Source organism: Alexandromys fortis, unplaced genomic scaffold, assembly GCF_014885135.2.
Source record: "Alexandromys fortis isolate MF-2015 unplaced genomic scaffold, M_Fortis_MF-2015_v1.1 scaffold_69, whole genome shotgun sequence".
NCBI classification, from domain to species: domain Eukaryota; kingdom Metazoa; phylum Chordata; class Mammalia; order Rodentia; family Cricetidae; genus Alexandromys; species Alexandromys fortis.
In genome coordinates this window covers 8,307,365-8,334,877 of record NW_026067951.1, presented here as the reverse complement: position 1 = coordinate 8,334,877, position 27,513 = coordinate 8,307,365, and the positions used below count along the sequence as shown (strand labels likewise).

Sequence of the window (27,513 nt, the reverse complement as noted above, 5' to 3'; positions counted from 1 at the left end):
TATATACAGTGTTCTGTCTGTCTGTATGCCTGCAGTCCAGAAGAGGGTGCCAGATTTCATTATAGATGATTATGAGCCACCATGTGGGTGCTTGGAATTGAACTCAGGACCTCTAGAAGAGCAGCCAGTGCTCTAAACCGCTGAGCCATCTCTCCAGCCCTGGTGTCTCTTTCTCAATGGTAAAAATGTTTATGAAGAAAAGAACCTGGGGCAAGGGGCAGGACATTGTATGTTCAGCGAGACCCTTGAGCTGGGTTATAAGCTGAAAAAGGGCTGTGAGGGGGATACTAGATTCATCTGGAAAGATTTGTACATCTTTCCACGCACAGATGTCTGGGTGACGAAGCTACACTTGGTCTGGCAGCTCCTCTGAGTGCCTCAGCTTTGGGCAGTAGGAAGAATGGCTTTTGCTTTGTCAACTAAGAGTGATCTAGGTTTATTTGCTCTTGAAACCCAGCAGCACTCTGCTGAGTCTACGGTATTGCCCTTTCTCTTCCAAAGTGTCTATTGTTGGAGGTTTGTTCCTGCGATTAGTAGATAGACTTAATCCCTGATCTGATAACTCAGCCGGCTTCCGCCTCTGCATCCCTGACACAGTTCCAACAGAAACTGCCCACGTACACATGCATGTATGGGTGCCTGTTTCCAGGCATCTCTGGGTGCTTTCGGTAGCAATGCTTCAGTGCGGTCATCAGGGTGGGAGAAGGGACCATTGGCTGGAGGGGCAGGAGCATCTGTCTTCTAGGTAACTAACTGTTCTTTCCAGGGTCACTGGAATGCATTCATGGGGAATGTCTCTAAGGCTGTCTTTGGCTTCTGAATTCCTTGTCTAGACAGCCTCACACTCCTCACCCAGGTCCCCACTGTCAAAGAGATCACTCACCCCTGCTTGTCCTGTTGCTTCTACTCAGACCCTAGTCTGCAGTTCTGGAAGCAAAAAAATCCACCTTAGTGTCCCCCTTTGCCTGTAGTTCCCATGAGCCTCTATCTAAATCTGACATCTGTCTAGATTGGTGACATGACTCTCATCTCTTTTTCCTGCAGGCTGTGCAGCCTGTGTCTGGGACGGGAGAAGGCCAGCTGGGTTAGAGTTGGCAGACAGCCTCTTTGGCTTGTAAGCTTACTTGTCGCCAGGATGCAGGAGTCGCCCAAGAGTCTCAGTGGCAAAGAGACAGCCAAGGAAATGCTGGAACTTTAGTTTGTCTAGAGGGATTCTTTTGGCTGCTTTCTGAAAACCTCTGTCCCTGGTGTTCTGTCTTATTGAGATTCTGGGGATATATGGGGCACTCATTCATCACAGGCAAGAGTATCTCTGGAGAGCCTGCCTGGGACTTAGTGACTAGCTTACTTAGAACCCTCTGACTGGCAGACTCAGGCGACCTTCTGAACCTGGCATCCATCAGATCCCTGGCAACAGGATGGAGGGGGGTGGTCAGGGAGGATGTGAGAGGCACAGGCATGGTGCCCAGCCAGGGTCCTAGCATTCTGTGTCCCTGACCTACTTTTACTTGATAAATTCTTACTGTTTAATTCTTTTTTTCTTCAAGAAAGTCTGTGGAGTTTCTCTCTTGGTTTCTGGGGCTCCCCTCTGTCTGCTTCCCACCTGTTTGTTCAAATTGCATACTGAATTAGAAAACCATCTTCCCCTAATTCTACCCTTCCTGGTATTAGGGTCGCATCCTTGTATCCCCAAGAAATGCTCTTATGTTATTCTGTTAGGAACTGGAATCACCGTCTGGGGCTCAATACCTCCATATCTGATTGTGCCTTCTGTTTGGAACTGCCATTGTCAAATATTGCCTGAAAAGTGAAACTAAACTACAAGGTCAAGGGGTGTGGTCATTGGGGGGGTGGGGTGAAGTGTGCAGTCCCATTGGGTCATCAGATGGTAAAGACTTTGGGATGTGGAATGACTTCATAACTTGAGAGTTATTCTTTTTTTGTTTCTTTAAGAATAGTTTCACATTGTTGCCCAGGCTGGCCTGGAACTAACTTTGTGTAGCCCAAGCTGACTTTGAACTCAGCTATGTTCAAGATCACCTTGAACACTCAATCCTCTTGCCTCTGTCTCCCAAGGACTGGAATTATTGACACGTGCCACCATACCCAACTTTGGTCCCATTCTTCAAAAAATCTGTCTTTAGGCAGAGGACTCTGGCATTAACTTTTGCCCTTTGATTGATGACTCTTCGCTTGGTCTTTGCAGCCTGTGGGCCGAAGTTGACCAACTCCCCAACGGTGATTGTGATGGTGGGCCTCCCAGCCCGGGGTAAGACTTACATCTCCAAGAAGCTGACTCGCTACCTCAACTGGATAGGTGTTCCCACGAAAGGTAAGCCAGGATGCGAGGCCAACAGCTGGTACTCTCAGGGTGGCCGCTCACAGGCATAACTGTCCTAGGTCATGGAGTCTGATCCTGTTTCCCAGTCCTGTTAGCTCAGTTCACCTTCACCTTCTTCAAGCTCCCTGTGGTGACCTCATATTCTGTGGATCGTTTTTCTTCACGTGTCACTGTAGCCTTCTTTTGGTGGCCATCCTCCCCAGCTTCACGCTGAATGCTATTGATGACATTTGTGTACACCCCTGCCCTGTCTTCCCAACTGACTGGGAAGTGTCCTGAGGAGAGGGATTAGCATCCCTCGCTGTGCTGAGATTTTTCTCTTTTTAATACTGGTGCTTGACTCTAGGTCTACATAGGTTAAGCAGTAACCATTAAATATGATCTCATCATCAAAGGTGTGCCAGCAGGAACATGGCTAATTTAGACATGGCAGGGGTAATTTAGAGTTAGTAGCTCAGCAAGTAGGCAAGGCTGGTTGTTCAGTGAGACCCACTTATGTTTGGATACCTTATTTGTCTTAACATTTATTTATTTCATTATTTTATATGTATGGGTGCTTTGGATTGTGCACGTGGAAACACACGCACGCGCGCGCACACACACGCACAGTACATGTGTGCCTCATGCCCCAGACAGTCAGAAGAAGGAGTCAGATCCCTTGGCACTGCAGCTATAGATGACTGTGAACCTCCATGTGGGTGCTGGGAATTGAACCCTCATCCTTTGTAGAGCAGCATGTGCTCTTAACTGCTGAGCTAACGCTCCAGCCTGTCTTGTCTTATCTGAGTATCTGTCAGTCTGTCTTTCTGCCTGCCTGTCTATGACAGTGTTTCACTGCTCAGTGGTCTCCAATGAGCTCTTCTATATCAGAAGCCACTGAACTTCTGATTCCCCCCCCCCCCCCCCCCCCCCCCGACCCCCCTCCCCCCCCCCCCCCCCCCCCCCCCCCCCGTCTACATCTCTGTGCTGGGATTACAGTCATGTATTACCATGACCAATGATTTTGGTTGGTGCTGGGATCCAGCCCAGAGTTTCATCCATGCTAGACAGGACTCTAACAGATGAGTGACTGACTTTCTGATTCCTACAGTACTTTTTTTTTTTTTTTTTTTCTGGATTCTGACTGTTCTGGGAGTCTGTTTCTGGTTGACAACACTGGGAGGTGGGATTGGGATCTGGTCCCTAGGAGAAACTTCTGGTACAGCAAGAGTCATGGGTGCTATCCTTTGGTCTGGACCTTGTTTCCCAGAGTGTGACCTGGGGATGACAGGCCTGGACTGGGACGTCCACACTGTTTGCATATGAGATTACTTATCCAGATAGGTATTGACTGAGAAGCCGTTTGTTCCTGATGGCTTATCCAGGACTGTCCTTGTCTTTCCTGTCCAGTGTTCAATGTGGGAGAGTATCGACGTGAGGCTGTGAAGCAGTTCAGCTCTTACAACTTCTTCCGACCTGACAACGAGGAAGCCATGAGAGTCCGAAAGTAAGCCTGAGCTGCCGTGGGTTTTCCGTGTACCATGTGTGAGTGTGTGTGTGTGTGTACGCTTGTGTGGAGGCCTGAGAAGGAGGCCTTGCATGTTCTTTGGGCACTGTCCACTTTATAATAAAATAATACGTGTAGGTGAGTGTGAGTGTGTATGTGTGTCCACGTGTGTGGAAGCTCGAGGACGTCAGATAAATTCCTCTATTACTTCTCTGTTTTCTGAGACAGGGTCTCTTTAAACAACTGTTTTATGTGTGTGGGTTTTCGCCAGCATGTATGTTGTTAGTGCCTGGTGCCTGGGGAGGCTAGAAGAGGGCTTCAGATCCCCTGGTGCTGGAGTTGCAGGAGGTTGTAGTGTTCCAGGTGGGTGCTGAGAATCAGACCCGGGTCCTGGAAGAGCAACAAGTGCTCTTAACTGCAGTCATCTCTCCAGCCCTTAGACAGGGGCTGTTGATGAGCCTGGCACTAGCCTGGCTGGCCAGTGAGCTCTGGGGACCAGTTCTAGGGTTACAGAAAGTGGCGTGACGTGTGGTATTTCGATGAGTGCTGGAGATGCAAACTCCTGTCCTTGTGCACGTGTGACTGGCAGTGCTTTACCAAAACTGAAACAGCTCTGCAGACCTCTCTGGAGAGGTAGGGTCTGTCACTGTGGAGCTTAACAAGTAGTCTAGGCTGGCTTGCTGCCCGTGAACCCTAGGGTTCTCCACCTCCCTGGTACACCCCCAATCCAGCATCCGCTGCTTCCTTCTCTCCCTCCTCTTTCTCCATGTAGGTTCTGAGAATCCAACTCAGGTTGTACTATGATCTGAGCTCTCTTCCCACCCAGTGGCTTCCTTTGTTGTAAAGCCAGGTTCTGTAAGAGGAAGAAAAGGCCAGTCTGCACGCTGGCTCTTTGCTGGTGGCCATTAGACCGAGCTAGTAGTAGGACAAGTCTCTTGGCCTCTCTTTGACTGGCTGCTTTGAACTGCTCCCAGGAGTAGGAACTGAGCCTCCCTGAGGCGGTTCAGCAGCAGCCAAGCACCAGGAGTGAACAAAGCCCCTTTCTTTGGAAACCATCAGTTTGCATTTGCAAAAGATTTCTTAAGCTGCAGGTGACAGGGTGGTGCTTTTCAGTTCTGCAGGTGCTGGAATCAGCTGGGTATGGGAAGAGGTCCCAGTCTCTGGTGCCAGGCCCAGCCCTAGGCATGCCCAGTGAGGCTCTCTGTGCGTGCTCTGGCATCCGTCTTTATTTTACTAGTACTGTTATTATTTTTGTTTTAAGTTAGGGTCTTGTTATAGAATCCTGGATGGCTTGGCACTACCTTTTATAGTTTGGATTGGCCTTACATGCGGATCTGTCTTCCTGCCTCAGCCTCTGCAGTACAGCTATTATAAGAGTATTTAGCACCCTGTCTGCCTAGTACTGATTTTTATTTTTATTACTAATTTTTGAGATAGGGCCTTATGTAGCCGAGGCTGGCCTCGAGCTTTCTGTGTAGCTGAGGATGAACTTCTGGTCATCTGGCTTCCGCTCCCCTGTATGAGGATTATAGACTGTGTCACAAAACCTGATTTTATACAGTGCTAAGGACTGAATCTGTGGCTTTATGCATGTTTGGCAAGCACTCTCTCAAGTGAGCTAGATCTCTTGCCCTTGGTAATAGTTCTTTAAAGCTCCCTAGGTTTAATTTTTAAGTTGAGCATGGTGCACTGTTTCTATAATCCCAGCATTTTGGAGGTTAAGGCAGGAAGTCAGCAAGTTCTAGGCCAGCCTCAACTACCGAGTAGGTTCAAAGTCAGACTGGATAACTTAGTGAGATCCTATCTCAAATTAAAATGTAAAGGGGGCTGGAGTTGTTCGTCGTAGAACACTTGCTAGCGTGTTCAAAGGCCTTGATTTCAGTTCCCAGGACCACAAAAGAAAAACAAAGAGCAAAAAGTTAAACCATTAAAAAAAGAAAGCCATGCATGGTATCTGGTGCCTGGAATCTCCACACTGGAGGGGCTAAGGTGAGAGGATTGCTGGGAGTTTGAGGCCATCTTGGCTAAGGAGTTGAATGCCAGCCTGGGCAGCGTAGCTGGAGCCGGTCTTGTCTGAAAACAAAACAAAACAAAACAATCCACAAATACGAATGTTTCTCAGGGAAATTGATCCCACCGTGTAGCCAGGCATGACGACTGCCTCCCTCAACTGTGTGGAGGTGAGTGTTTGTGCTGGTCCCCAGGTCAAGGGCTCCAGACCTAAAGATGCCTGGTTAGCACTGAGCAGCTTGGAACAGGAACATCAGTGTGTATCAACAAGGGATGTGACTGCGTGGCTGGACCTGCTCTGACCATTGCTTTCCCTCCCTCCTGTGTGTTTGCAGACAGTGTGCCTTAGCTGCCCTGAGAGACGTCAAAAGTTACCTGACGAAGGAAGGAGGCCAGATTGCAGTAAGTCTGGGGGGCCCAGGCACCTCTGTCCTCGTGGGCCCCAGCAGTATGGAGAGCTACTGTAGAGTGGCTGTAAGGGCTGAGGGAACAAGTGGCCCGAAGTAGCTCAAGAGTCTATCTTGTGATGGATGCTGGGATGTAGCTTTGTCACTCACCTGTGCAGTGGGCATCTGGGTACCACCTCTACTGTGTTGCTTCCAGCCACAGCAGTGAGGGGCCATTGCTTGGTCCCTCATTGTATGTAACTGCTTGCTAGTTCCCCAGTTTCCCTGCTTTGCTGGAGAGCTGAGGGCAAAGAATGAGGAGGGAGCATTATGGAGGGTTAGGGGATAGGACACCCTGTCTAGAAGGAGGAATTTGGGGCTTATTTCTGGAAACAACAGATTGAATTCCTTGTGGTTTAGGTAAGTATCATTTTCAGTTTTTCTGAGCCGCCTTCTTCTCTATCAGGTTTTTGATGCTACGAACACTACTAGAGAGAGGAGACACATGATCCTTCATTTTGCCAAAGAAAATGACTTCAAGGTGAGCCAAACTTGCCTCCCCCAGCAAATGCCGAGTGGAAACCACCTTGGGAGCTGCTGATTGCCTGACTCTGGCTTCAGCCTCTTTCTGTCTCAAGCTGTTGTTGAGGCAGGGTCTCACTCTGTGGCCCAGGTTTGTTGAAAGGCACTCCGTAGCCCAGGCTGCCTTCAGACTCATAGCAATCCTCCTGCCTCCATCTGCTAAGTATCGGGAGTGCAGGTGTGAGCTTCCACTCATCGTCCACATTTTACTGCCTTAAACAAGGTCGTCCTTGTGGCAGGATTCCTAGGGACAGTGAAGCCCGCCCTCCCTCCCCAGCGGAGGGTGAAGGCCGTGGCCATGCAGAGTTGACGTTTTATGGAGTAATACTTTCCCAGTTCTTCTCTTCCTCCTTATGAATATTTTGGTTAACAAACAGGGACAAGAGCTTCTGGTTCTAAAGCACAAAATCATGGGTTTTGCTGAGACGTTTTCATACATGGGCATCATTATACTTTGTTCCTATTTGCCCCCCCCTCCCCCCCCCCCCCCCCCTTTTACTTATTTACTGGTCCTCTTTTGCTTCCCAAATAGCCCCTTGGATTCTGCTTTCAGGGTACATGTATTCCATGCCTGTTGTTCCTCACCCCTTCCTTTAGTCTTCTGTTATGATACCTCCCCCCTCCCCCCCCACACATTTAAATCTAGGTTTTGCATGTAGATGGCAGCATGAGTCTGAGTCTGGCTTACTTTGCATCTCCCCAGTCCCATCCTGTTCCTGTTGTTTTCCTGTCTTGTGTCACAGTGACATCCAGGTTGGCCTTTCGTGGGTTGTTTTTACATGTCTGCCTTGCTTCCTTCCTCCAGGTATTTTTCATTGAGTCCATATGTGACGACCCTACTGTTGTGGCCTCCAACATCATGGTAAGATGATTAGGAAGCCCTGTTTGTATATTGCCATTATACTGGGAGGCCATTTGCAGTCTTGGTCAGGGACTGGACAGTAACTAAACCCGGAGAAGCAGACCACCCTGCTCCGTGTGTGGTTGAGTGTCTTCAGGTGGATACTGGGATGGCAGAAGTCCATGGGGGTTTTAACTTAGCACGGCACAGGCTGTGACCTGGACATGCTCTTAAGGGTCATCCATTCCTAAGGACTTTGAGGACATACAGCAGGTGTATGTCTTGGCTGAGACATGGTAGATAAAGGAGATAGGCAGGAAGTAGTTTCACCTGGTGGCAGAAACCGAGTGATGGTGGAGTAGCCAGGGATGATGGGCATCTCATCCCATCGTACAGTGGATGCTATCCAGATGTTCACTTTTGCTTTCCAGGTCCCTGGTAGGGAATGATGCTTTTATGTGGGCCAAAGCCTCCGAGGCTCAGTATGCCAAAGACAAAGTTCCTGAATTTGGGCAGAAACGGTGTAGTGATGTACCCCTCCCTCTCAACTCTACTGTGCCAAGGATAGCTTGTCCAATAAGTCAAGGTCAATGGCACCATTATTGATTAATCCTTAGTATTACTTGATAGCAATAGATCACAAAGAGAAATGAGTATTATAAAGATGTTTTCACAGGTTAATTTTGTGTGTGCATGTGTGTGCGTGCACATGTGTGTATGTGTATGCATGGTGGGCACACATGTCACAGTAAGAGTGTAGCAATCTGAGCCGCTTCACGAACTCACAACTTCTTATGTTTTTAGATCATTTTATTTTCAACTTTGTTGTTGTTGCTGTGTGTTTGAGGCAGGATTCTCACACTGTAGTCCAGGCTGTCCTGGACACTGTGTATCCCAGGCTGATCTTGGAATTCGAGGCTCCTGCACTGATCCTCCAGTGCTGGGATTATGGGTGTGAGCATTACTTCTGGTTTCCAGGTTAATCATATTGGAATAGGACATATTTAATAAGGAAGACAAGTTTTTCATAGGTAGGGGAGGCAGGTGGTGTGACTGCATATACATTTGCTTATTTATTTATTTACTTATTTATTTATTTATTTATTTATTTTTTATTATTTGGGGATGAAATCTCACTGTGTAACCCAGGATGGTCTTGAACTCAGGGCAGCCTGCTTCCTCTTTCCTGAGTTCTGGAATTACAGGTGTGTACCACTACACCTTGCCCAAAATACGCCTTACCTTTAAAGGGATGCTAAGTATCTATAGCATCTTTCATTGGTCTTTTTCTTCAAGATGGTGGGAGTGTCTGCAAGCATTTCTAAGGAACAAGCTCACACTTCAGGAGGAGCGGGTCTGGAGGCTCAAAGCTTGAGGAAGGGCTGTGCTCACAGAGGGGGGGCTTCGCTGTTTTTCTTTGGTTTTGTTTTCCCCACTCTACTTGATAGTGAAGCTGGTGCAGCTGTGAAATCATTTTCCCCACGGTGTCATCATTCCTGTACTTAGGAGCTGTCTTAATAGTAGCTTTCGATCCATTCACATAGCTGTTGACCCTGATCCTCTGTGTTCAGAAAATCTTTCTCTGATTAAACCAAAAGTTTTGCAGATTAGGTTCAGGGCTTTGCAACCTATATTTATGTTTTTATTGTACAATTCACATAATATACAACTGACCTTTATAGCTATTTTTAGTGTGCCATTTGGCAGCATCAAATACATTCAGGTTTTAGGCAACTGTGTTTGTGATGTTGGGCTGTTGGTAGGGTGCTTGTCTACCACATACGAAGCCATAGGGTCAGACACCTGCACTACATAAATTGGATATGGGGGTAAATACTTGGAATCTCAGCATTCAGGAGGTGGAGGCAGGAGGATCAGAAGTTCAAGATCATCCTTGGCTGCATAGTGCGTTAAAGGGAAACCTGGGGAACAAAGGAGCCTGTCTCAAAGCAAGCAGACAAAATAAAACCAGAAGCAAAAACGCTGGGAATCTCCAGGCCTTTCCATCCTCCTATCTGCCTTCTAGTTGTGGAATCACAAGATTAAAAGCAATTCTGAGGGCAGGCATGATGGTGCCTGCTTAAATAATTCCAGCACTTACTGGACAGAAAGAGGTAGTGGGTTTTAGGAAGGTTTGAAGCCATCTGGCTTTTCATAACAGGTTCTATCCCAGTCAGGGCTAGATAGTAAGACCCTGCCTCAAAAGATGAAAATCCATCAGAGTTTCCTTCCCATCTACCTGGGTTTCTCGGCATAATTGTCCAATTATAGGAGACTCCTTGTCCAAGAAGGGCAGCTCCAAAAAGGTAGAGGTACCAGGTCTAGTTAGGTGTCATCACAGAGACCAGCCCAGGAGGATGCTGCTTCTGTTGGGACGGTTGGAGAGACCCTGCCAAGAGCAACACTTACTATGCCTTTTCTAACCAAAGGCCTGCTCTTGGTGTGCCTCTGTGGGGTTCTGCTGAATTGAGGGCCAGGTTGACTCAGCTATTGGACTGACCTGCCTCAGTGTATGGTCCAAATGTGTCCCTTATGGGGTCTCTGTGGCTATCCCGTGTCTGTCCTTCACGGGCATCCTTCTTATGTAACTACAAGGCCATGAGTCAAACCTCCTGACCCACACTCTTTTTTTCCCTCTGAGACGCTGGGTAGGATACTCTTTATTCTGAGAATTTCTGGGCTTTTCCCGTTTGAAAGTCCACATCTGACTTAACTAAGCAGAAAGCCTTCCAGTATGATTCATCAGCTGCTCTTTGTGATGTTGCAGGAAGTTAAAATCTCCAGCCCGGATTACAAAGACTGCAACTCGGCAGAAGCCATGGACGACTTCATGAAGAGAATCAATTGCTATGAAGCCAGTTACCAGCCTCTTGACCCTGATAAATATGACAGGTGATTTTTTTTCCAGAGGCTGCCACCCTCAATTGTCCACAGGGGGCTTGAATGTCTTCTTGAGGTTCCCATAGAACAGCTCCCAAATGTGTTTGTAAATTCTGAAAATGGCTTTTGGAGGGTCCCTGAGACCCCGCCTTTTGGTGATTGGAGCTATTGGCAGTTGGCGGCTGAAGGAGGGAGGGTCCTTCTTCTTTGGGGGCATGACTGCTGCTAAGTTGTCCATGACCCAGTGGATGGTGCATACAGGTCTGCACTGATAATAAAACACGTGAGATGGGGACATTTAGAGGGAGATAGTGGTGGATGGGCAGGTTCAGAATAAGGGATAGCTCAGCAGTACTGCTTCTCCCCATGGCTGGAGTTCTGTTCCCAGCAGCCACATCAGGCAGCTCACAACCAATTGTAATTCCAGCTGCAGGGGGTCAGATGCCTCTGGCCTCCAGGTTCCTGCACTTATGCATGCACATATACATACATATATATAATTAAAAATAATAAAACAAGAAGTCTTTAAAAGTATAACTGTATAGGCCAGGTGGTGGTGGCGCACACCTTTTATCCTAGCACTTGGAGGCAGAGGCAGGCAGATCTCTGTGAGTTCGAGGCTAGCCTGGTCTACAAAATGAGTTCCAGGACAGCCAGGGCTACACAGGGAAACCCGGTCTCAACCCCATTTTCCTCCAAAATAGTATTAATGTATGAAAGTGTCTTTTTCGACTGTTTTACCTTAAAAAGATATATACTAGGTGTTTGTTTGTTTTGATTGGATCTCACCATAGCCCAGACTGGGCTGGAACTGGTTATGTAGAGTCACAGGTCTGCCTGCCTCTGTCTGTCCAGCGTTGGTATTAAAGCTGTGTCACCATGGCCAGCTAGGTTTGCTTTTCCTTTTTTTAAACATCTATACATTTATTTATTTTTTTATTTGCTCGTGTTTGTGCTTTGTGCCTGTGTGTGTGCGTACACACATGAAGGCCAGGGGACAACCTTTGAGAGGCCTTTTCCTCTCCTTCTACCTTGTGAGCCTAGGGAATCAAACCCATGCCATCAGACTTGATGGCAAAGCGACTTCACGCGGAACCATGTCACTAGTCTCTCTGCCTTACTTTTTGAACAGTCTCTCACTGAACCTGGAGCTCACTGGTTTGGCTAGGCTGACTGGCCAAAAAAAGTGCGTTTCAGGCAACAATCTGTCTCTTTCTCCCCGGCTATGGGATTACAGACCCAGAGCTTTTTAAGAAGGTGCACCTGAACTTGATGTATAAGACTTAAGCTTGTGCACCACTAAGGGAGCTGTCTGTCCAGTTGTACTACCTGGCTTGAACAGCCTGACCACGGAAACTGTTGCCTTCATTTCCTCTCTGACTCCTAGAGAAGACAACAGTCCCTGCTGTAGGCCCCCAGGAAGCAAATACTCTAGAAGCTGGCTCGGCCTAGGGTGAGGAGTGCTGTCCTGTGGGCGAGGGCGGCCTCAATGCGGTCCTCAATGATGTTCCTTGGCAGGGACTTGTCGCTCATCAAAGTGATTGACGTTGGCCGGAGGTTCTTGGTGAACAGGGTGCAGGACCACATCCAGAGCCGGATCGTGTACTACCTGATGAACATCCACGTGCAGCCCCGCACCATCTACCTGTGTCGGCACGGAGAGAATGAGCACAACCTGCAGGGCAAGATCGGGGGCGACTCGGGCCTGTCCAGCAGGGGCAAGAAGGTAGCGGGGAGAGAGACACACATGGGCTACCAACGGAGTGGAGTCAGGAGGATGATTGGGTGATTGGCCCCCACCAGTAGAGTAGAGGTTCCTTGGGAGGGTAGGATGTTGCGGTTCGTTTATTTATTTACTTATTTACTTATTTATTTATTTATTTATTTGCTGGTTTTTGTTTATGTGTGATNTTTTTTTTTTTTTTTTTTTTTGTTGTTTTTTTTTTTTTTTTTTTTTTTTTTTTGCCTTACTATATTGGGTGCATTTGCGTGTGTCTGTATGTGTACGTGTGAGTGTGGACTAGGAAGGGGAAATAGAGTCAGGCTTCTTGGACTCTGATAAGGTTTAAGTGGCACCGGAGGTTTGGGTGGCCTTGGTGGCTCCCAGGTGACCACGTAACATAACCTATGGAAGGACCTGGCGTTGGGGTGACCCCTGTCTCCTCATTTCCTCAGTTCGCAAATGCCCTGAGCAAGTTCGTGGAGGAACAGAACCTGAAGGACCTCCGCGTGTGGACAAGCCAGCTGAAAAGCACCATCCAGACTGCAGAGGCCCTACGGCTTCCCTATGAGCAGTGGAAGGCGCTCAACGAAATTGACGCTGTGAGTCCGGGCCGGTGTGGCTGTGGGGAGGCCTGGCAAAGAGTGGAAAGTTCTCTCCAGGGCGCTATGGAATGCTGGGGGCTTCCCGAGACCCCCTTTATTTGAGGCGGCGGTATGGGTGAGTTCCCTGGCGTGAATATTGGTCTCTCTGACAGGGTGTGTGTGAGGAACTAACCTACGAGGAGATCAGAGACACCTATCCTGAGGAGTACGCACTGCGTGAACAGGACAAATACTACTACCGATATCCCACAGGCGAGGTGAGCAAGGAACGGCCCACATGCGTGTCCGTTGGTCTTTCTTTATAATGGTCACGAGCTGTTGTATGTGTTGTGTCTGGAGGTGGCTGAGAGAAGGCCTTGGGGGCCCCAGCAGGACCAGGTGAGTCCCCACAAGGCCTCTACAACCCACCCCATCTCTCACCAGTTCTGTGAGCTCATTTCTACTGTGACTTTGGTCTTAAAGCTCACTAGAGGGAACCCCATAAAAAGCCCCAAGGGAAGCGTGTTGTATTTCTCCCAAGGGACAATGAGAAGTCTGGGTATCTGTCTCTGATGGTGTGTGTGATGATGCAGGAAAGAGCAAAGAGGATGGCTGGGGATTCATTCCAGACCAAGCTTTCCCCGGGATAGCAGGAGACAAGATGGACAGGCTGGCTGTGAGGATGTCATGCTAGGTGGCTTGTGCCAGGTCCGGGCCGATGTCGGCAGAGGGAATGACTGAGCAGGCAGCTACTCTTGAGTTTTAATGAAGTGTGCTGAGCCGTGTGGTACTCTGGGCGTTGAGCCAGGTGGCTGTGTTGACACCTAGTGGGTGTCCTTCTGAGCCTTTGTCATAGTTCCCATTCCTGGTGGGCCACCATGCTGTTTTCTGATCTCTCTCTGGTCTTCACTCGCTGTAACTCTGGTTAGAAGGAGGAAAGGCACAGAAGAGTGTGTCAGTGTAAGGAAGAACTTCTGCTAGTTTTTTTCTGTCGCAGCTTTGGACAGAAGCTGCTCAGACCGACCTTGCTTGGAGTCCTGTCCCTGCCAACCCCCAGTGCTGGCATTCCAGATGCGTACCACTGTACCTGGCTCCATTTCTGTTGTTTGAAACAGTGTTCTTTAATGTGTAGTCCAGGCTGCCTTGGGCTGCTGCCAGTCCTCTTGCTTCAGCCTTCTGGGTGCTGAGGATTATATAGGTGCGTACCAACCATATCCCAAAAGGAGACTGCAGATGTGTTAGCGGTCAGTCTAGTGTCTCCTAGCTCCTAGCTCTGCTCACCACAAATTCCTCGTCTCTAGAGTCGCCTGTTCTAGGTGGTGAACAAGAGGAGCCGTTCTGTGTATGTAGATGGTGATGCTTAGTGTCTTCCACTTGACATATAAATTTTCAAGGTTTTCTCACGTTGTGGCATGTGCCAGGACTTCATTGCTTTTCATGGCTGCCTGACAAAGTCTGATCTTTCTCTAGTGCTCAGGAGGAAAGAGCTCAGACAGACAGGATTGCAGGCTTCTCTCATGTTTTTTTAGGAGTGGTAGTTCATTCCATGCAGGGCTGAAGACTTAGAAAGGTGGATGTGTGCGTGTATGGGGGATGGGCTGCGAGTGATTACAGGCTTCTTCCCTGCCTATCCTCCCCTAATGTACTATCCTATCCCTTCCTTCTCAGTCCTACCAGGACCTGGTCCAGCGCCTGGAGCCTGTGATCATGGAATTAGAGCGCCAAGAGAATGTGTTGGTCATCTGTCACCAGGCTGTCCTACGCTGCCTGCTAGCCTACTTCCTCGACAAGAGTGCAGGTATTGAGGGCAAGCCATACCCAGGAATGAAGAAAGAAGGAAATGGGCCTTGAGTGCATGTGGCAGGGGACCCATCCTCTCTGCTTTGTATCTAAATGTAGATCTGCCTCACAACCTGCTGAGGGGTCTCTACCTGCTCCCTATGGATGCTCAGTGGGCTTCATCACTTCATAAACCAGCCCGAGAACCCTCAAGCCTCCATGTGACCCAGGGCTAGGCATGAGGCTCTCACAGTGAACCTAGGGATGCCCCTGAATGTCTCCCTTCACGTCAATTCTCTTATTTAACATGACAACGTATGTCTCGTTTCAGAGGAGATGCCGTATCTGAAATGCCCCCTTCACACTGTCCTGAAACTGACACCTGTGGCGTATGGTGAGTAGCAGCCCCTACTGGGCCTTGACCCTGAGGCTCCTGGTGGCTGTGGGGCTGCCAATGAGGATGATCTCTTTAACAGAAGCTGTCTTCTTCGTCTTTCACCTTCAGGGTGCCGTGTGGAGTCCATCTACTTGAATGTGGAATCAGTGAGCACACACCGGGAGAGGTCAGAGGTGAGTTAGGCTCTGATGCGTGGGACCCTTGGGAAACCCTGGGTCTAGTTTTCTTCTGGAGGGTTCTGACTGAGTTTCTTCGGTGCCCACTGTCCAGCTACCATGTTCCATATCTCTGTTCCTAGCCTGTCTTTCCTGTGACTTCATGGGATCGGTTCCTTTTCTTTCTGTCCACATTTTCTCTCTGCCCCCGTTTCTGCTTGACTGGGAAGAGTGAGTTAAACAGGGAGTTAGTTCCTTCTCTCAAACATGACCCCAGTGCCGTAGCTGTTCCTGCCTTCTCAACAGCCCCAGGAGGCTGGCACAAACAGGATTAGCTGGTCAGCAGCACCATGTGTGTGCACTTCGTTCACAGGCCGGGCTAGAGGAGAGGAACCCTAAGGGCTGCTGAGCAGTGGTCTGCAGGAGACTCAGTGCCTGGTTGTTACTGTGTTCCACATCAGGGAGGTCTGAGATTTTTTTGGGGGGCAGGGAGGGTGTGTGTGGTCATGTTGAATCCCTTACTGGGCAGATGGCAAATCTGTCCAGGTCTGCGTTGTGAAAGTGGGTTTAAATTTGCTTTATGCAGGCTGTCAAAATACAACACTTTGCCAGTGTAGTCAGACCTTCCTCTTACACCGAACTTGACTTTCTGTCTGTGGAGTCCGAAAAACAGGTGACTTCCCCATTCCCAAGAAGCTTGGCCGTCAGACGTTGGTAGGAAGGGTCCATGGGTATCAGCCAGTTCACTGCCCAGCTTGCACTGTGGACTTCACTGGAAGAGGACTGTGTCCCTGGGCTGTCTTGCCCTGTCTCCTGGCCCCACCCCTATCAACCAAGGCACCTGGAAGATGTGCTCATTTAGCTGAATGAGGACACCCCAACACTGGGCTTAGACATGAGATGGGGTCCAAGGGCCTCGGAATACTTCCTTACTGGTGCTGGGGCTGAAGCTGTCCTGGGCTTTGAGGTGGTGGGTCATGCACTGGATCCCAGGAGCTCTCTTTCCTGTCTTGCCATCCTTTGTTGGAAGGTTAACATCTCGTCCTGCCTGACAAACTCTGCACCTTCTGTCTCCTGCTTTGCCTCCTAGATGGAGGCTGGGTACCGTTTGGGGGAGCACAGTGTATTTCATGGGTGCTTGTGTGTGCTGCAGTCCCAGGTGGAAGGCAGTTAGCCCTGATACCTTCCCCCTCCCACACCTGTGATCTCAGAGCCAACCTTCTCTCCTGGGCCTTCTGTGGGTGGGGTAGCTGGGAGTAAGGTTCTTTATTTTGACCCCCTTCTCTCCTGTAGTTGTAATTATTTTTTTCCTCCTCCGCTTTGCACATAGCGAGAAGTTCTGTGCCAGCAACGGTTCAGGGTCAAGGCCACTGTCCTGGGTGTTCCTCTGGTTGTACCCCTACAAATCTCAAGAAGTGTGTGTGTGAGTGTGTGTGTGTGTGTGTGTGTGTGTGTGTGTGTGTGGCTTTTCTACCTCTCTCCCCACTCCTTGTAACTGTCGCCTTCTTTCTTTTGTCTTTGTCTGCTTAGGATGCAAAGAAGGGACCTAACCCGCTCATGAGACGCAATAGTGTCACCCCACTAGCCAGCCCTGAGCCCACCAAAAAGCCTCGCATCAACAGCTTTGAGGAGCATGTGGCTTCCACTTCTGCTGCCCTGCCCAGCTGCCTGCCCCCGGAAGTGCCCGCGCAGCTGCCTGGACAAGTCAGTGATTCTGCTTTAATTACTGCCTACAGGGGAGACAATCCCCAGACCTGGGAACTGTGTTTGTGTTTGCGAGTGAGGATGTGTGCCTGTGTTTAGGGTGGGCTGTATGTGTGATGTGCAGTAGACTGTGCTTGTGGGTGAGTAGTGTGTGTCCATGCAGTGGGCAGAACACGAGATGCCCTCTCTAAAGATCTTTCCTGGTCAACAGTGACCCTATCCTTTCTGAGGTCATGGTCTTTGTCCTTTAATTAGCAGACTCAGGCAGAGCAAAAGAAATTGTAAAATGTTCTGCACATTTGTGAATAGTTGCCTCTAGGACAGTCTGTACTTTAGCAATGCCCAATCCAGGAGTCTGTACGTGTCTTCCTACCCTGTAGCTAATCACCTCTATGAGAGAAAAAAGTTGAGGTCCCACAGAGGAACCTATCCCTTCTCCATAACCAGCATAAACTGCCCCCCCCCCCGAAATAGTCCAAACCTGGAGAGGCAAATTGATAAAGCTCTTTGCATGCAACTGTGAAGACCCAAGTTCAGATCCCTAGAACCCATGCAAAAGCTGAGTGCAGAGGGACGTGCCTGTAAAATAACTGGCGGTGGATGGGAGGAAGCTGAGTGAGGAGGGACGTGCCTGTAAAATCACGGGTGGAGACATGAGAAGCAGAAACAGGTGGATCCGTAGAGGCTCCCAGGTCTGTTGGCCTGGCCTACACGGTGAAATTCCAGGACAGTAAGAGACTTCCTTTAAAGGAAAGGTAGAAGATTCCTGAGGACTGACATCTGAGATTGTCCTTCAATGTCCATTCACGTGATACTTGTGGTCATCGGCATCCCTGTACATAGTGCACGTATGCACAGTCTGTGTATACATAACATGCGTAGAATCAGGCAGCCAGGATAGCCACGTTTTCACACAGCAGGTAGATTATCAGAGTGAAAACAGACAGAACCCAGCAATATTCTCTATTTCGCTAGCTTGAAAGATCAAAGGCTGGAAGAGTTTAGCCATTGAGTATGAAAGATTTCAGGAAACCAGATACCCAAGAACCTTTGCAAACATGAAATATAGACCATGCCCCGATGCCTGGCTGAATTCACCTCCATGCTAGGCAAACTCTCACTGTGTCTGCTGCCTACCAGCGCTACTGTTGACCCCTGATCTTCCTTTGACTTCCTGAGGTCTGGGATGTGATATGGAGAGACCGCTGAGGCCTCCAAAGTTCATTTAACCACCCCAGGCCTCGGTTTCCTAATCTGTGGACTTGGGGAATAATACACCCTGCAAAAAGTGGCTTGGACAAGGTGATTGGTGTGGTACATGTGATTGGGGTCTGGCTGGAAGTAAGGTTTGGGTTCAGTAAGATGACAGATTTGCTGAGAGCCAGGAGACCTGGCTTGGGTTGTAGCTCTGCCACTATCGTGAATGTAAATCCCCCCTCCCCCCACTTTGGCCACAGGATCTTGGTTCAGGCGTTGTCTTTTATGTAGTCTCAAGTTGTCCTATCTCTGCCTCCCGAGTGTAGGGCTTTGTTGTTTTGTGGAGAACAGGGTCTCTCACGATGCTCAGAGATTAGCCTCAAACTCACTACGGAGTTGAGGATGACTTCAAACTCCTGATCCTCCTTCCAGCTCCCAAGTGCACTGCCGTGCCTGGCAGGTGGAAGATTTGAGTGGCCAGGCACAGTCTCTTTAGCTTTGGAGATGGGCTCAGGACTAGGTGGGAAGACTCTGCTGGATAATCCCTTTAGATCTGAGAGTTTTCTGTTAGAGCCAAGCAGAACTGAATGGCATCACCATGCCACTCTGTCCTGGTGCATTGTGGTAGTCTTTTGTTGCAGAGGCCTGAGGAGATTAACCTGGGCCTGGGACAGGGGACATCCAGAGCTACGCTGATCTGGCTAAGGAGGACGCTGGCAAGAGTCCAGTCTTATCCCCCACTTCCCAGATGCCTCTGAATTTATTAGGATAGCCCTTCAGGATAGCCAGATCCTCAGGAACAGATGTCTGGGATCTATTGGCCGGGTCAGACATGGGAGGTGTGCGGGTAGGCTCATCTCACCAGCTGCCATCTGGCCTCCTGACTGACTTTTTCTCTCTCCTTACCTTGTCTCCCTACAGCCTTTGCTAGGGAAAGCCTGTCTGTAAGTATTTCCTTCTCGATAATTCTGTCGCTTGCATTTGCTCTTGCCTGTTTGCCAGTCTGTCTCCTGCCTGTTGAGATATTTAGGCTGACGACAGTTCTGTAGACTCTGAGGCGGTCTACAGAAGAGAAAGAGATGGGAGGAGAGAATCCCCAAAGTTGATAGTGGCCAAACTAACAATGTTCAGCAAACTCCATTACCATCAGTCACGGAGTTCTACTCCCCAGTCCCTCTTGGGGTTCTAGGTTTTGTCTTTATTGGTCACAGCCTGGGGCCTATGTAATGTCAGATTTCCCTGATGGGGAAATTGGTAGAAAGTGAAACTCGTCCTTGCTGTCATTTCCTGCCTGCCCTCTCTCAGAGAAGCATCCTTTTATTCAGAAAGCAATATTTATCCGGAGCCTAATATCCAAACATGGGGACCTGCCGTGATGGCCTGGAGGTGTGCCTGCCAGTCCTACCTGGGGACAGGCTCTAGAGAGACATCCATGTAGAAACTGTACTTGATGATCCCGCTTCACTGCGTCCTCAGACCCCAGTGCGGCTGTGTCAAGCTTGAGAAAGAGGAGTGGTCCGGCACTTGGAGCTGTGCAACCACAGAACGGGAGGGCCCAGCCATTGTATCTCTGTCCTTACATAAGAGACGGACAGGGCAGTCCTCTTCCTGTTTAACAGTACGGTCAAGTGACCTGCTTACACACCCACCAACTGGTAGGCAATAGAGGCAGGCCTCAAAGAGACCTTGTGTCCCAGAAAGCTAGCTTCTTGCAAAGGCCTAGGTATGGTTTTTCTTTCTCTGATTCTTCTGTTTTTGTTTGTTTGTTTGTTTGTTTTTTCAGGACAGGGTTTCTCTGAGTAGCTTTGGAGCCTGTCCTTGAACTCACTCTGTAGATCAGGCTGGTCTTGAACTCACAGAGATCACCTGTCTCTGCCTCCCGAGTGCTGGCATTAAAGGCGTGCGCCTCCGCTGCCCAACATCTCTCTGGTTCTTGAAACCTGAAGGGTACTTTGAGTAGCCGCTGGCTACTCCCACAGCTTCTCTTGCAGCCACTTCCCAACGGAGGGGATTGGCCTGGCTGTCACTTTCCCTCTCAGAAAGCAACAATGTCTATCACCTACCATCCAGTGTCTATAGTTTGAGGACCAAGGGTTCTCCTTGCAGAATCTTTGGGTTGGAACTTGTGACTCAGCTTGTCCACTCCAAGATGAATCCCTTAGTTAAGCAAAAATGTCTCCTCCTAAAGACTCATCACCCCAGGTAGGGTCAGATTCTATTCCTGAGACCCAGAATCTAGTCCAGCCTGATACTGTGACCAAAATTAATCAACTATTCTTTTACTGAGATAAGACAACTATAACGATACTCTCTAGCCTGGAACTTACTGTGTCCCCAAGGCCTTAAACTCAAAGCAATCCTCCTGTCTCACCCTCTGAGTGTTTGAATTGCAGCTATGCATGGACCAACTTACCTGACTTTCAGCATTTATTTTAAAAGCCAGACTAAACCAACTTTGCCACAGCCTTTGGAACATTAGGGAAGTTAAACCAGTCTTAAGACTTGAACTTCCTTATCTGTAAATGGGGATTGCAACCCTGTAGGGACCTTTGATGGTAAAAATATGCATACAGCTCACGGCAAAAATTTGGCACCTAGGAGGGTCCTGATGGGTGATGGGAAACTACTCTATGTAGAGTGCTTCAGGCCAGCCTGGGCTAAATGAGACCTTATCTCAAACCCAAACAGAAAATACTAAAATTGGTTTTGTTTTCTCCTTTTCCAACCTTCCAACCTGTTTTTTTTCTTTCTTTTTTCCCCCCACTGTGCTTGAAAGACGAAGTGTCTGTCACATTTTTTCAAAGTTTTCTCCTTACTAACCTGGGAAAGGTAATGGAGCTGTGCATGTCCCTCTGTTTCCTCCTGCATCTGGGTCATGGCTTTTAGCCGAAGGGGACTGTGGTCTGTGCACAGATTGGCCATTGTGGAGTCCTGTGGCTCATGTGTCAGTGCTGGGTGGTCTTTCAAGCAGCACCATTGATGTGGGGTCCTTCCATCTCTGCCTCTGTGTGTTCTGAGCCAGGGGTCCCTGGGGGAGTGATGTGGACACGGCTCACCATGTGGCTTCTTGTTACTGTCACATTGTTATCATGTGTGAATGCTAGAGGCCCCGGACTGGAGGTATGGCAGGAGACGTGGTAACCCCCTCCCCTCTTAGATCCCACTACATGGCCAGGGCACTTCCTACACACGTGGTCCAGGGCCCTGCCAGAAGGAACCCTGTTTCACACAAGGCACTGCTGCCTGGATCTCAAGTCTCACTCAGATGAGTGGCGACCCTAGGGCAGACCAGAACTAAGTGTCCCTTCTCTCGACATCTGCAACTAGGCTCCTTCATTCTGTGGCTGAGAGTGGTTCTTGCATTCCTGCCTACCTGAAATCCACCACTCTGTGATCCTGCCCCTGGAGTTTGGGGGGCCCAGACGGAATACTTTTATTGGACATTTCTTTTTTGAAGGCTTAGATCTGGGGGTTTTAGGGAGAGATGCTTACCGGCCAGTGGTAGTAGTCAAGGCAAGGGACTGAAGAACATTTTAAAAGGGAACTTGATACCAGCTAATGTTTTATGAGACTTCTTGCTAGGGGTACACGGGTCAAGACCCAGTAGACTTTAGTGATACAGCCCCCGCTGGGCCTCCATTGTACGGCCAGCCATTGTCTCTTGTATTCTGTGGGGCTTTGTGCCCAGACTTGGGACACCCCTCCCCCTTGTAGCTGAGTGCAAGGTTCTGTTTACTGATCCCAGAGAGCAGCTCTGCTGTTCCAGACAGTCCCCACTGATTTTGCCCTGGCTGTGACCAATGAGAGAGGGCTGTGTGGCAAGGAGAGTGGCCCTCAGTTCCTAAAGCGAAGGGTGCGTGACGTTCCTATCTGTGCCTCATGGTCACTTGTCCTCTCTAAGCAGCCTTGACTGAGGCCTGTGGCAGCAGGCTCCCGAGTAACATGCCTGTCCTTCTCCATGCCCTGCTGGCTGGAATCTAGAGCCCAGTGTTAAGCAGAGTCCTGGCCTGTGTCTCTAGCTTCTTTCTGCAACCTCTAGGGTATTTTCTGTTATGTTCTGAGACCTACTTGGGCTCTTCTACATGTTTGTGGTTATCCTCTGCCAGGGGTGTGTTCTTTCGGAGGATGGAGGGCGGTGGTGTCTTGTGGCATGGCTTTGAGCCTTTTGCTTGTGGCACAGTGAGCACCAGGTCCTGACCCTCCCTTCCTCTCTCTCCTGGTAACAGAACATGAAGAGCCCCCGGAGCAGCATTGACTCTTCCCAGAAGCATTGAAGCTGAAACATGGGTTCCGTTCCATTTCTACAGCCTGCCTTGTGCCCACTCATCTACCTGAGGCCAAGCGATCCCAAGGACTTCCGGACTGGGGGACAATGGAGGTCTGTCTGCTGGGTGAAGAGTAGCAACACTGCCTGAGATGTTGGGGTAGCAAAGACAACTAGGAAGTTGGACAGATCCCAGCTTCCCCATGGCAAAGCTGCAGCCCTCCCCACCCTCTGTTCTCCTGGGACTTCCAGGGTGTCTGATCTCACAGACCCGACTGAAGCATGGGGAGGACTATAGTTCTAGAGGAGGTGAGGTCAGGCCTCTCAGTGGATGTTCACCATGCTGTTCTGGTTTGTTTCTTTGGATGCTGGCCTGGCATGTTGATAGCCGAGAGACAAGACTGGCAGAGAATCCTGAAGTTCAGAGTGAGTTAGACCCCAGATGCTAGAGGCTCAGGGATGGTCAAACACTCGCCTGGCTTTTATGCATCTTGGCCTGGGAAGAGACCTCAAAGATAAGGGACTTGGACAAATGCTGCACTGGATGTGGCCGTTCTCCTGAGGCTCACTGGTCAGCTGGGCAGTGACGTGCCCTGGTTCTTCCACACGTCCACATGCCTTCTAGGTCTCGACTTAAGGGACACACTGGTTGCATCGGTGTGGAAGGAAGCATTTTGCTGAAAAAAGAACCAGGACCCCCTCTTCCCTGGGGCTCTTAGGCTTTCTGTTCTCCAGCCTTGGCCTGGAGGCATCTGAGCAAATCCTGTGGCTGGCTGTTTGCTGTTTTGCACTTTCTTTCCTTTCTTCTCCCTCCCTCCCTCCCTCCCTCCCTCCCTCCCTCCCTCCCTCCCTCTCTCCCTTCTTCCCTCTCTCTTTTCCTCTCTCCTTCCTTCCCTTCCTCCCTTCTTCTCTCTCTTTCTTTCCCTTCCTTCCTCCTTCCCTCCCTTCATTTTTCTTTTTCTTTTTGGACAGAAGTGTGACCGGAAAGTCCCACTTCACTTCAGGAACCGAGATGGCAGGGTGTTGGCCCTTGGAGGCTTGGAGCAGCTGAATGGGAGGGATCGGAGTGTCTGTGAGATGGGAAAGCTCAGAGTCTTCAGCTTTGCTCATGGTTTCCAAGAGGAATGGTGGCCTAAGTAAGGCTTGTTCCAAGCCACTTGTTCCTAGAGCTGTCTCCGTGTTTTGGTCTAGTGTCTGTTGTATGCCTGATACAACCCTGCGAGGCATCTCAAGGAGTTCCCAAGAATAGAAAATTGTCCTTGTCGTCTTCCTGATGTCTGTGACGTTTTTTGCGTGGGTTGAAAGCAGTGCTGATGTAACTACCTATTGTTTCTGTCTGCCTGTTTGGAAACTCAGTGGGTTTTGCCCAAATGAGCCTTTTATAAGGATGCCCCACAGCTGGTGCTGAAGGTCACTTTCCTTCCCACCTTCTGCCTGTGAGTCTTGGGAGCCTATCCTCCTCAGGTACAGGTCCTGAGGTGACACAAAGACGTGCTTTGGATGCTCCAAAGCCATTTCGTGCTTCTCACAGCTAACCACTCAAGTTCTCAGTGCAGCCCACTACCCTTTAAATCTGTGGTCACCAGAGAGGACTATGTACATAAGACGTGAACTGTTTCCTCTCAGTGACTTGGGTCTTGACAAGGATATCTGTAGTGCAGATTTGTGCACAGGCAGGTAATACTTTGGCCTGGGGTCCTGCAGCGTTGCATTTGGCAGGTGGACAGGATCTTAGCTGTGTAACCCAAACTAGCCTCAAGCTTCTAGCAGTCCTCCTGTCTCAGGCTCCCAAATCCAGTATTGGAGTCATAAGCATGAATCACCATGTCTGGTAGTGCGACTTTGCACTTGGAGGTAATTCCTTAGGTGTCCCCTTCTGAGCACATCTCTCTAGTTACAGAACTAACTCTTACAACATAGAGACTCTCGAGGCTGGGACAGGTAGGGGTGGTCACCCATGACTAACGTAAGTCAGTACATCAAGCGAAAGCTTTGCCCGGTGTATTTTCACTTTCTGTGAAGGGGTGGATAAGATTGGGCTCAGGAGATCTTGAAGGGGGTGGAACACAGTTTGATTTAAAACGCAGTGACTGGATGGACGGGGTGGCGTCACTCACCGAACTTCCACACTTCCACCCAAAGCAACAAAATAAAATGGGGACCAATGTTTTTTAACTTTGCGCATTTGTTTTGGGGATAAATTTCTCCCGTTCCCTTCAACCATGGGCAATACCCTTCATTTATGAGAAGAAAAACTGTTGGAACCACGCCAATGATATTTTCATTTGTAATACTTGAAATTTATTTTTTTATTATTTTGATAGCAGATGTGCTATTTATTTATTTAATATGTATAAGGGAGCCTAAAAATAGAAAGCTGCATAGATTGGGTTTAATTGTTCATTGGTTTGGGGCCTTTCAGTGTGTGATCAGTGACTTCTTCATGTTCTGTGTGTATTTGTCTCTCCATGACCTGGGAAGAAGCTATGCAAGCTTTTAAGCAGGATACGCCTTTCAGAAAAATTTGTATATTTTGCAGTTGCTAGAATAATAAAAACCGGGTTGAGATATGCCAACAAAACTCACTTCTGGGCCTTTTGCAGGCACAAGTGTCAGTTTTCCTTCTAAGCAGCGTGTGTGTGTGTGTGTGTGTGTGTGTGTGTGTGCACACATATGCACGCATGTAAAGGTCAAAGGAAAGCTTGACAGAAGTCGGTCTCTTCCAGCCTCCAGAGACTGAACCCGGGTGGTCGGCTTGTCAGTGCCTTTACTTGATGAGTCGGCCATCCTGGCCGGCCACAAAGTGTCTTCATGGCCATTGTACCTGCCAGCTCCTTGCAGAACCACTGATTATTTTCCTTTAAACAGGACACAACAGATTGTCAAGTTTGTACATTTGGGAAATAAATAAAATGTGTTAATTTTAAATTAATAGACTTCTGCTGTTGGTTTATTTTTCCTTTTTTTTTTTTTTTTTTTTTTTTTTTTTTTTTTTTTTTTTTTTTTTTTTTTTTTTTTTTTTTTCTGCACGGAGTAATGTAATATACATAGCCCAGGCTGGCATCACACTTCTGGTCTTCCTATCTTGGTCTTCTGAGTGTTGGGATGATAGGCAGACAGTACCACACCTAGCATAGACTCAATTTAAAAAAAAAAATCTTATGTTTCCGTGTGTGTGCAGGTGTGAGTGCCCACCTGGAGAGGTCAGCTGACAACTTCAGGTGCTGATACTTGCCTTCCACCTCGCTTGAGACAAAAGTCTCTTGCTGCCGAGTATGCTAAGCTAGCTAGCCCACAACCCTAGGATTCCCATCCCCTCACCCCCATCTCACTATAGGAGCACTGAGACTCAGCTTTAGGTGGGGTCTGGGAATGTGATGTGTACCAGGTTGGTACAGGAGTGCAGCTAGCACTTTCCTCACTGAGCTGACTCAGTCCCTCTAGAATTTAGAGGTTGAGTTTAGGGATTCATGAGGGCTAGGTCAGAGCTGGACCACTGATGCTTCCCACCAAGCTTGATGGCCTGTATGGTGAAAGAAACTCAGCTCCTATCAAGTAATCCTCTGGCTCCCACATATGCTGTGTCAGTGTGCCTGTGCCCCTCTTCCCCCAAATAAATCATTTTTCAAACTTCAGCAACTTTTTTTGTCCTTACTGATAGTCAAAAGTTAAGAGCTTGGTAAGTTTTGTTTTTCTCCCAAGAGTCAAGCTCTTTACAGATTGAGGAAAGTTTAAGACAGAATGAGAATGAGCATCCACTTTGAACCGTACACATCGCAGAAGTTGCCCTGATGTCTAAATCCTTCCACTTTTCTAACCCTAGCAAAGAGAGCAGCCTTGGGGCATCTTCATGCTGAAGTGACTCCTGGGGTTGTCTGGAAGCTGCAATGGGACAGACCACTGTAGACTTCCGTGCTCTCTGACTCCCAAGCAGCTGGGTTGGATCTAGGGAATGGAGAGAGCTTTGCAATTTGGTCCCATCTTTTAGGTCATCTTCTGAGAGAATGAAAAGATTGCTAAGGCTGTGGATAGAGCACCGCTTTGCTTCTGCAAAGCCCTAAGTTTTATCTCTAGCATGCTTCTTTCCCTGATTAAATGCAGCTTAACATAAATTTTAAAAATGCTAAGTGTGATGGAGTATACCTGTAATCACAGCACTTGAGAGTCTGAGGCAGGAGGACCATGAATTTGAGGCTGACCTGGACTATATAGTGAGAGTCTGACAAAAGTAAAAATGAATAAACAATACCCCCCCTACCAGAGGTATGGATAAAGAAAATATAGCTTTATAGACACTGGAATTTTTTTTTAGCCATAAAGACCAAAGAAATAGAAAGCAAACCAGGCTACAATGCACCATGGCAGGGTGTTGCACAGGTCAGAGCTCGAGGGAACTGGTCACATTGTATCTGCAGCCAAGAGGGAGAGTCAGATGCTTACTCGGTTTACTTTCTCCACTCTATTTAATCTAGGATCCCTTGCCCAGGCAATGGTTCCTCTCACAATTAAAATGGATCTTCCTACATAACCAAGATAGCCCCTAGCAGTCATGTCCAAAGGATCATCTACCAAGTGAGTCTAGAGTCCTTCACTTTGACAACTCTAATCGTCACACTGTCCAAGGAAACAAAGGGAACTAGTGCGAAGGTGAGAGCTTTAAAATGAGAGGGTAAGGGGAGAAATGTGCTCAAAGTATATTATACATTTAGATGAAAATGCCCTGAATACATGCCAATTAAAATATTAAAGAACAAGCAATAGTCTGATATGATTTTTATTTATTTAATTTTTTTAAAAGTAATTTTATTTATCAATAGCTACATCAACCTGTCACTCCCAGATCTAAAGCCCAAAACAGGTCCATAAAAAGCAATTTCAGAAGCACTAGTAGGCAGGAAAAGAAAGTCAAAGAAAACAATGCTCATAGGCAAGAAAATGCTCATGTCCAGACCTATAGCCAGCCCTTGGGAAGTGGAGACAAGAAGCTCAACATCATTCTATGCTAGCTATGTACTGAGTTGACAGCTAGCCTGGGCTACAGTCAACCTTTGAGGGGTGTTAAAAGAATTAAAACCACAACCCCCAGCCCAGAGGAGGCAGAAGTCACTGAGGTGGGACCCTGTGGGGTGTGGCACTGTGGGGTCTCCCGGAGGTCCCCTAGAGACTCAGAGACTTCCTGCTTTGTCA

The 27,513-nt window shown here is 48.5% G+C and overlaps 1 protein-coding gene across 5 annotated transcripts in view; it reads left to right on the top strand.

Moving 5' to 3' along the window:
- Pfkfb3 (6-phosphofructo-2-kinase/fructose-2,6-biphosphatase 3) overlaps nucleotides 1-25,258 on the top strand; it is an 87,516-nt gene extending 62,258 nt beyond the window's left edge. For 3 of the 5 annotated variants that reach the window (XM_050150495.1, XM_050150498.1, XM_050150497.1), the window contains exons 2-16: nucleotides 2,207-2,332; nucleotides 3,731-3,827; nucleotides 6,173-6,239; nucleotides 6,690-6,764; nucleotides 7,611-7,667; nucleotides 10,414-10,538; nucleotides 12,045-12,252; nucleotides 12,702-12,848; nucleotides 13,004-13,108; nucleotides 14,499-14,628; nucleotides 14,941-15,003; nucleotides 15,115-15,179; nucleotides 15,748-15,834; nucleotides 16,692-16,865; nucleotides 22,289-25,258. In XM_050150495.1, the coding sequence (XP_050006452.1) occupies nucleotides 2,207-2,332; nucleotides 3,731-3,827; nucleotides 6,173-6,239; nucleotides 6,690-6,764; nucleotides 7,611-7,667; nucleotides 10,414-10,538; nucleotides 12,045-12,252; nucleotides 12,702-12,848; nucleotides 13,004-13,108; nucleotides 14,499-14,628; nucleotides 14,941-15,003; nucleotides 15,115-15,179; nucleotides 15,748-15,834; nucleotides 16,692-16,865; nucleotides 22,289-22,336 (1,574 nt within the window). In that variant the 3' untranslated portion in view covers nucleotides 22,337-25,258. The remainder of the gene's footprint in view (nucleotides 1-2,206; nucleotides 2,333-3,730; nucleotides 3,828-6,172; nucleotides 6,240-6,689; nucleotides 6,765-7,610; nucleotides 7,668-10,413; nucleotides 10,539-12,044; nucleotides 12,253-12,701; nucleotides 12,849-13,003; nucleotides 13,109-14,498; nucleotides 14,629-14,940; nucleotides 15,004-15,114; nucleotides 15,180-15,747; nucleotides 15,835-16,691; nucleotides 16,866-22,288) is intronic. The other 2 variants (XM_050150496.1, XM_050150500.1) reach the window with 1 other exon arrangement.
- Nucleotides 25,259-27,513: the final 2,255 nt, after the last annotated feature.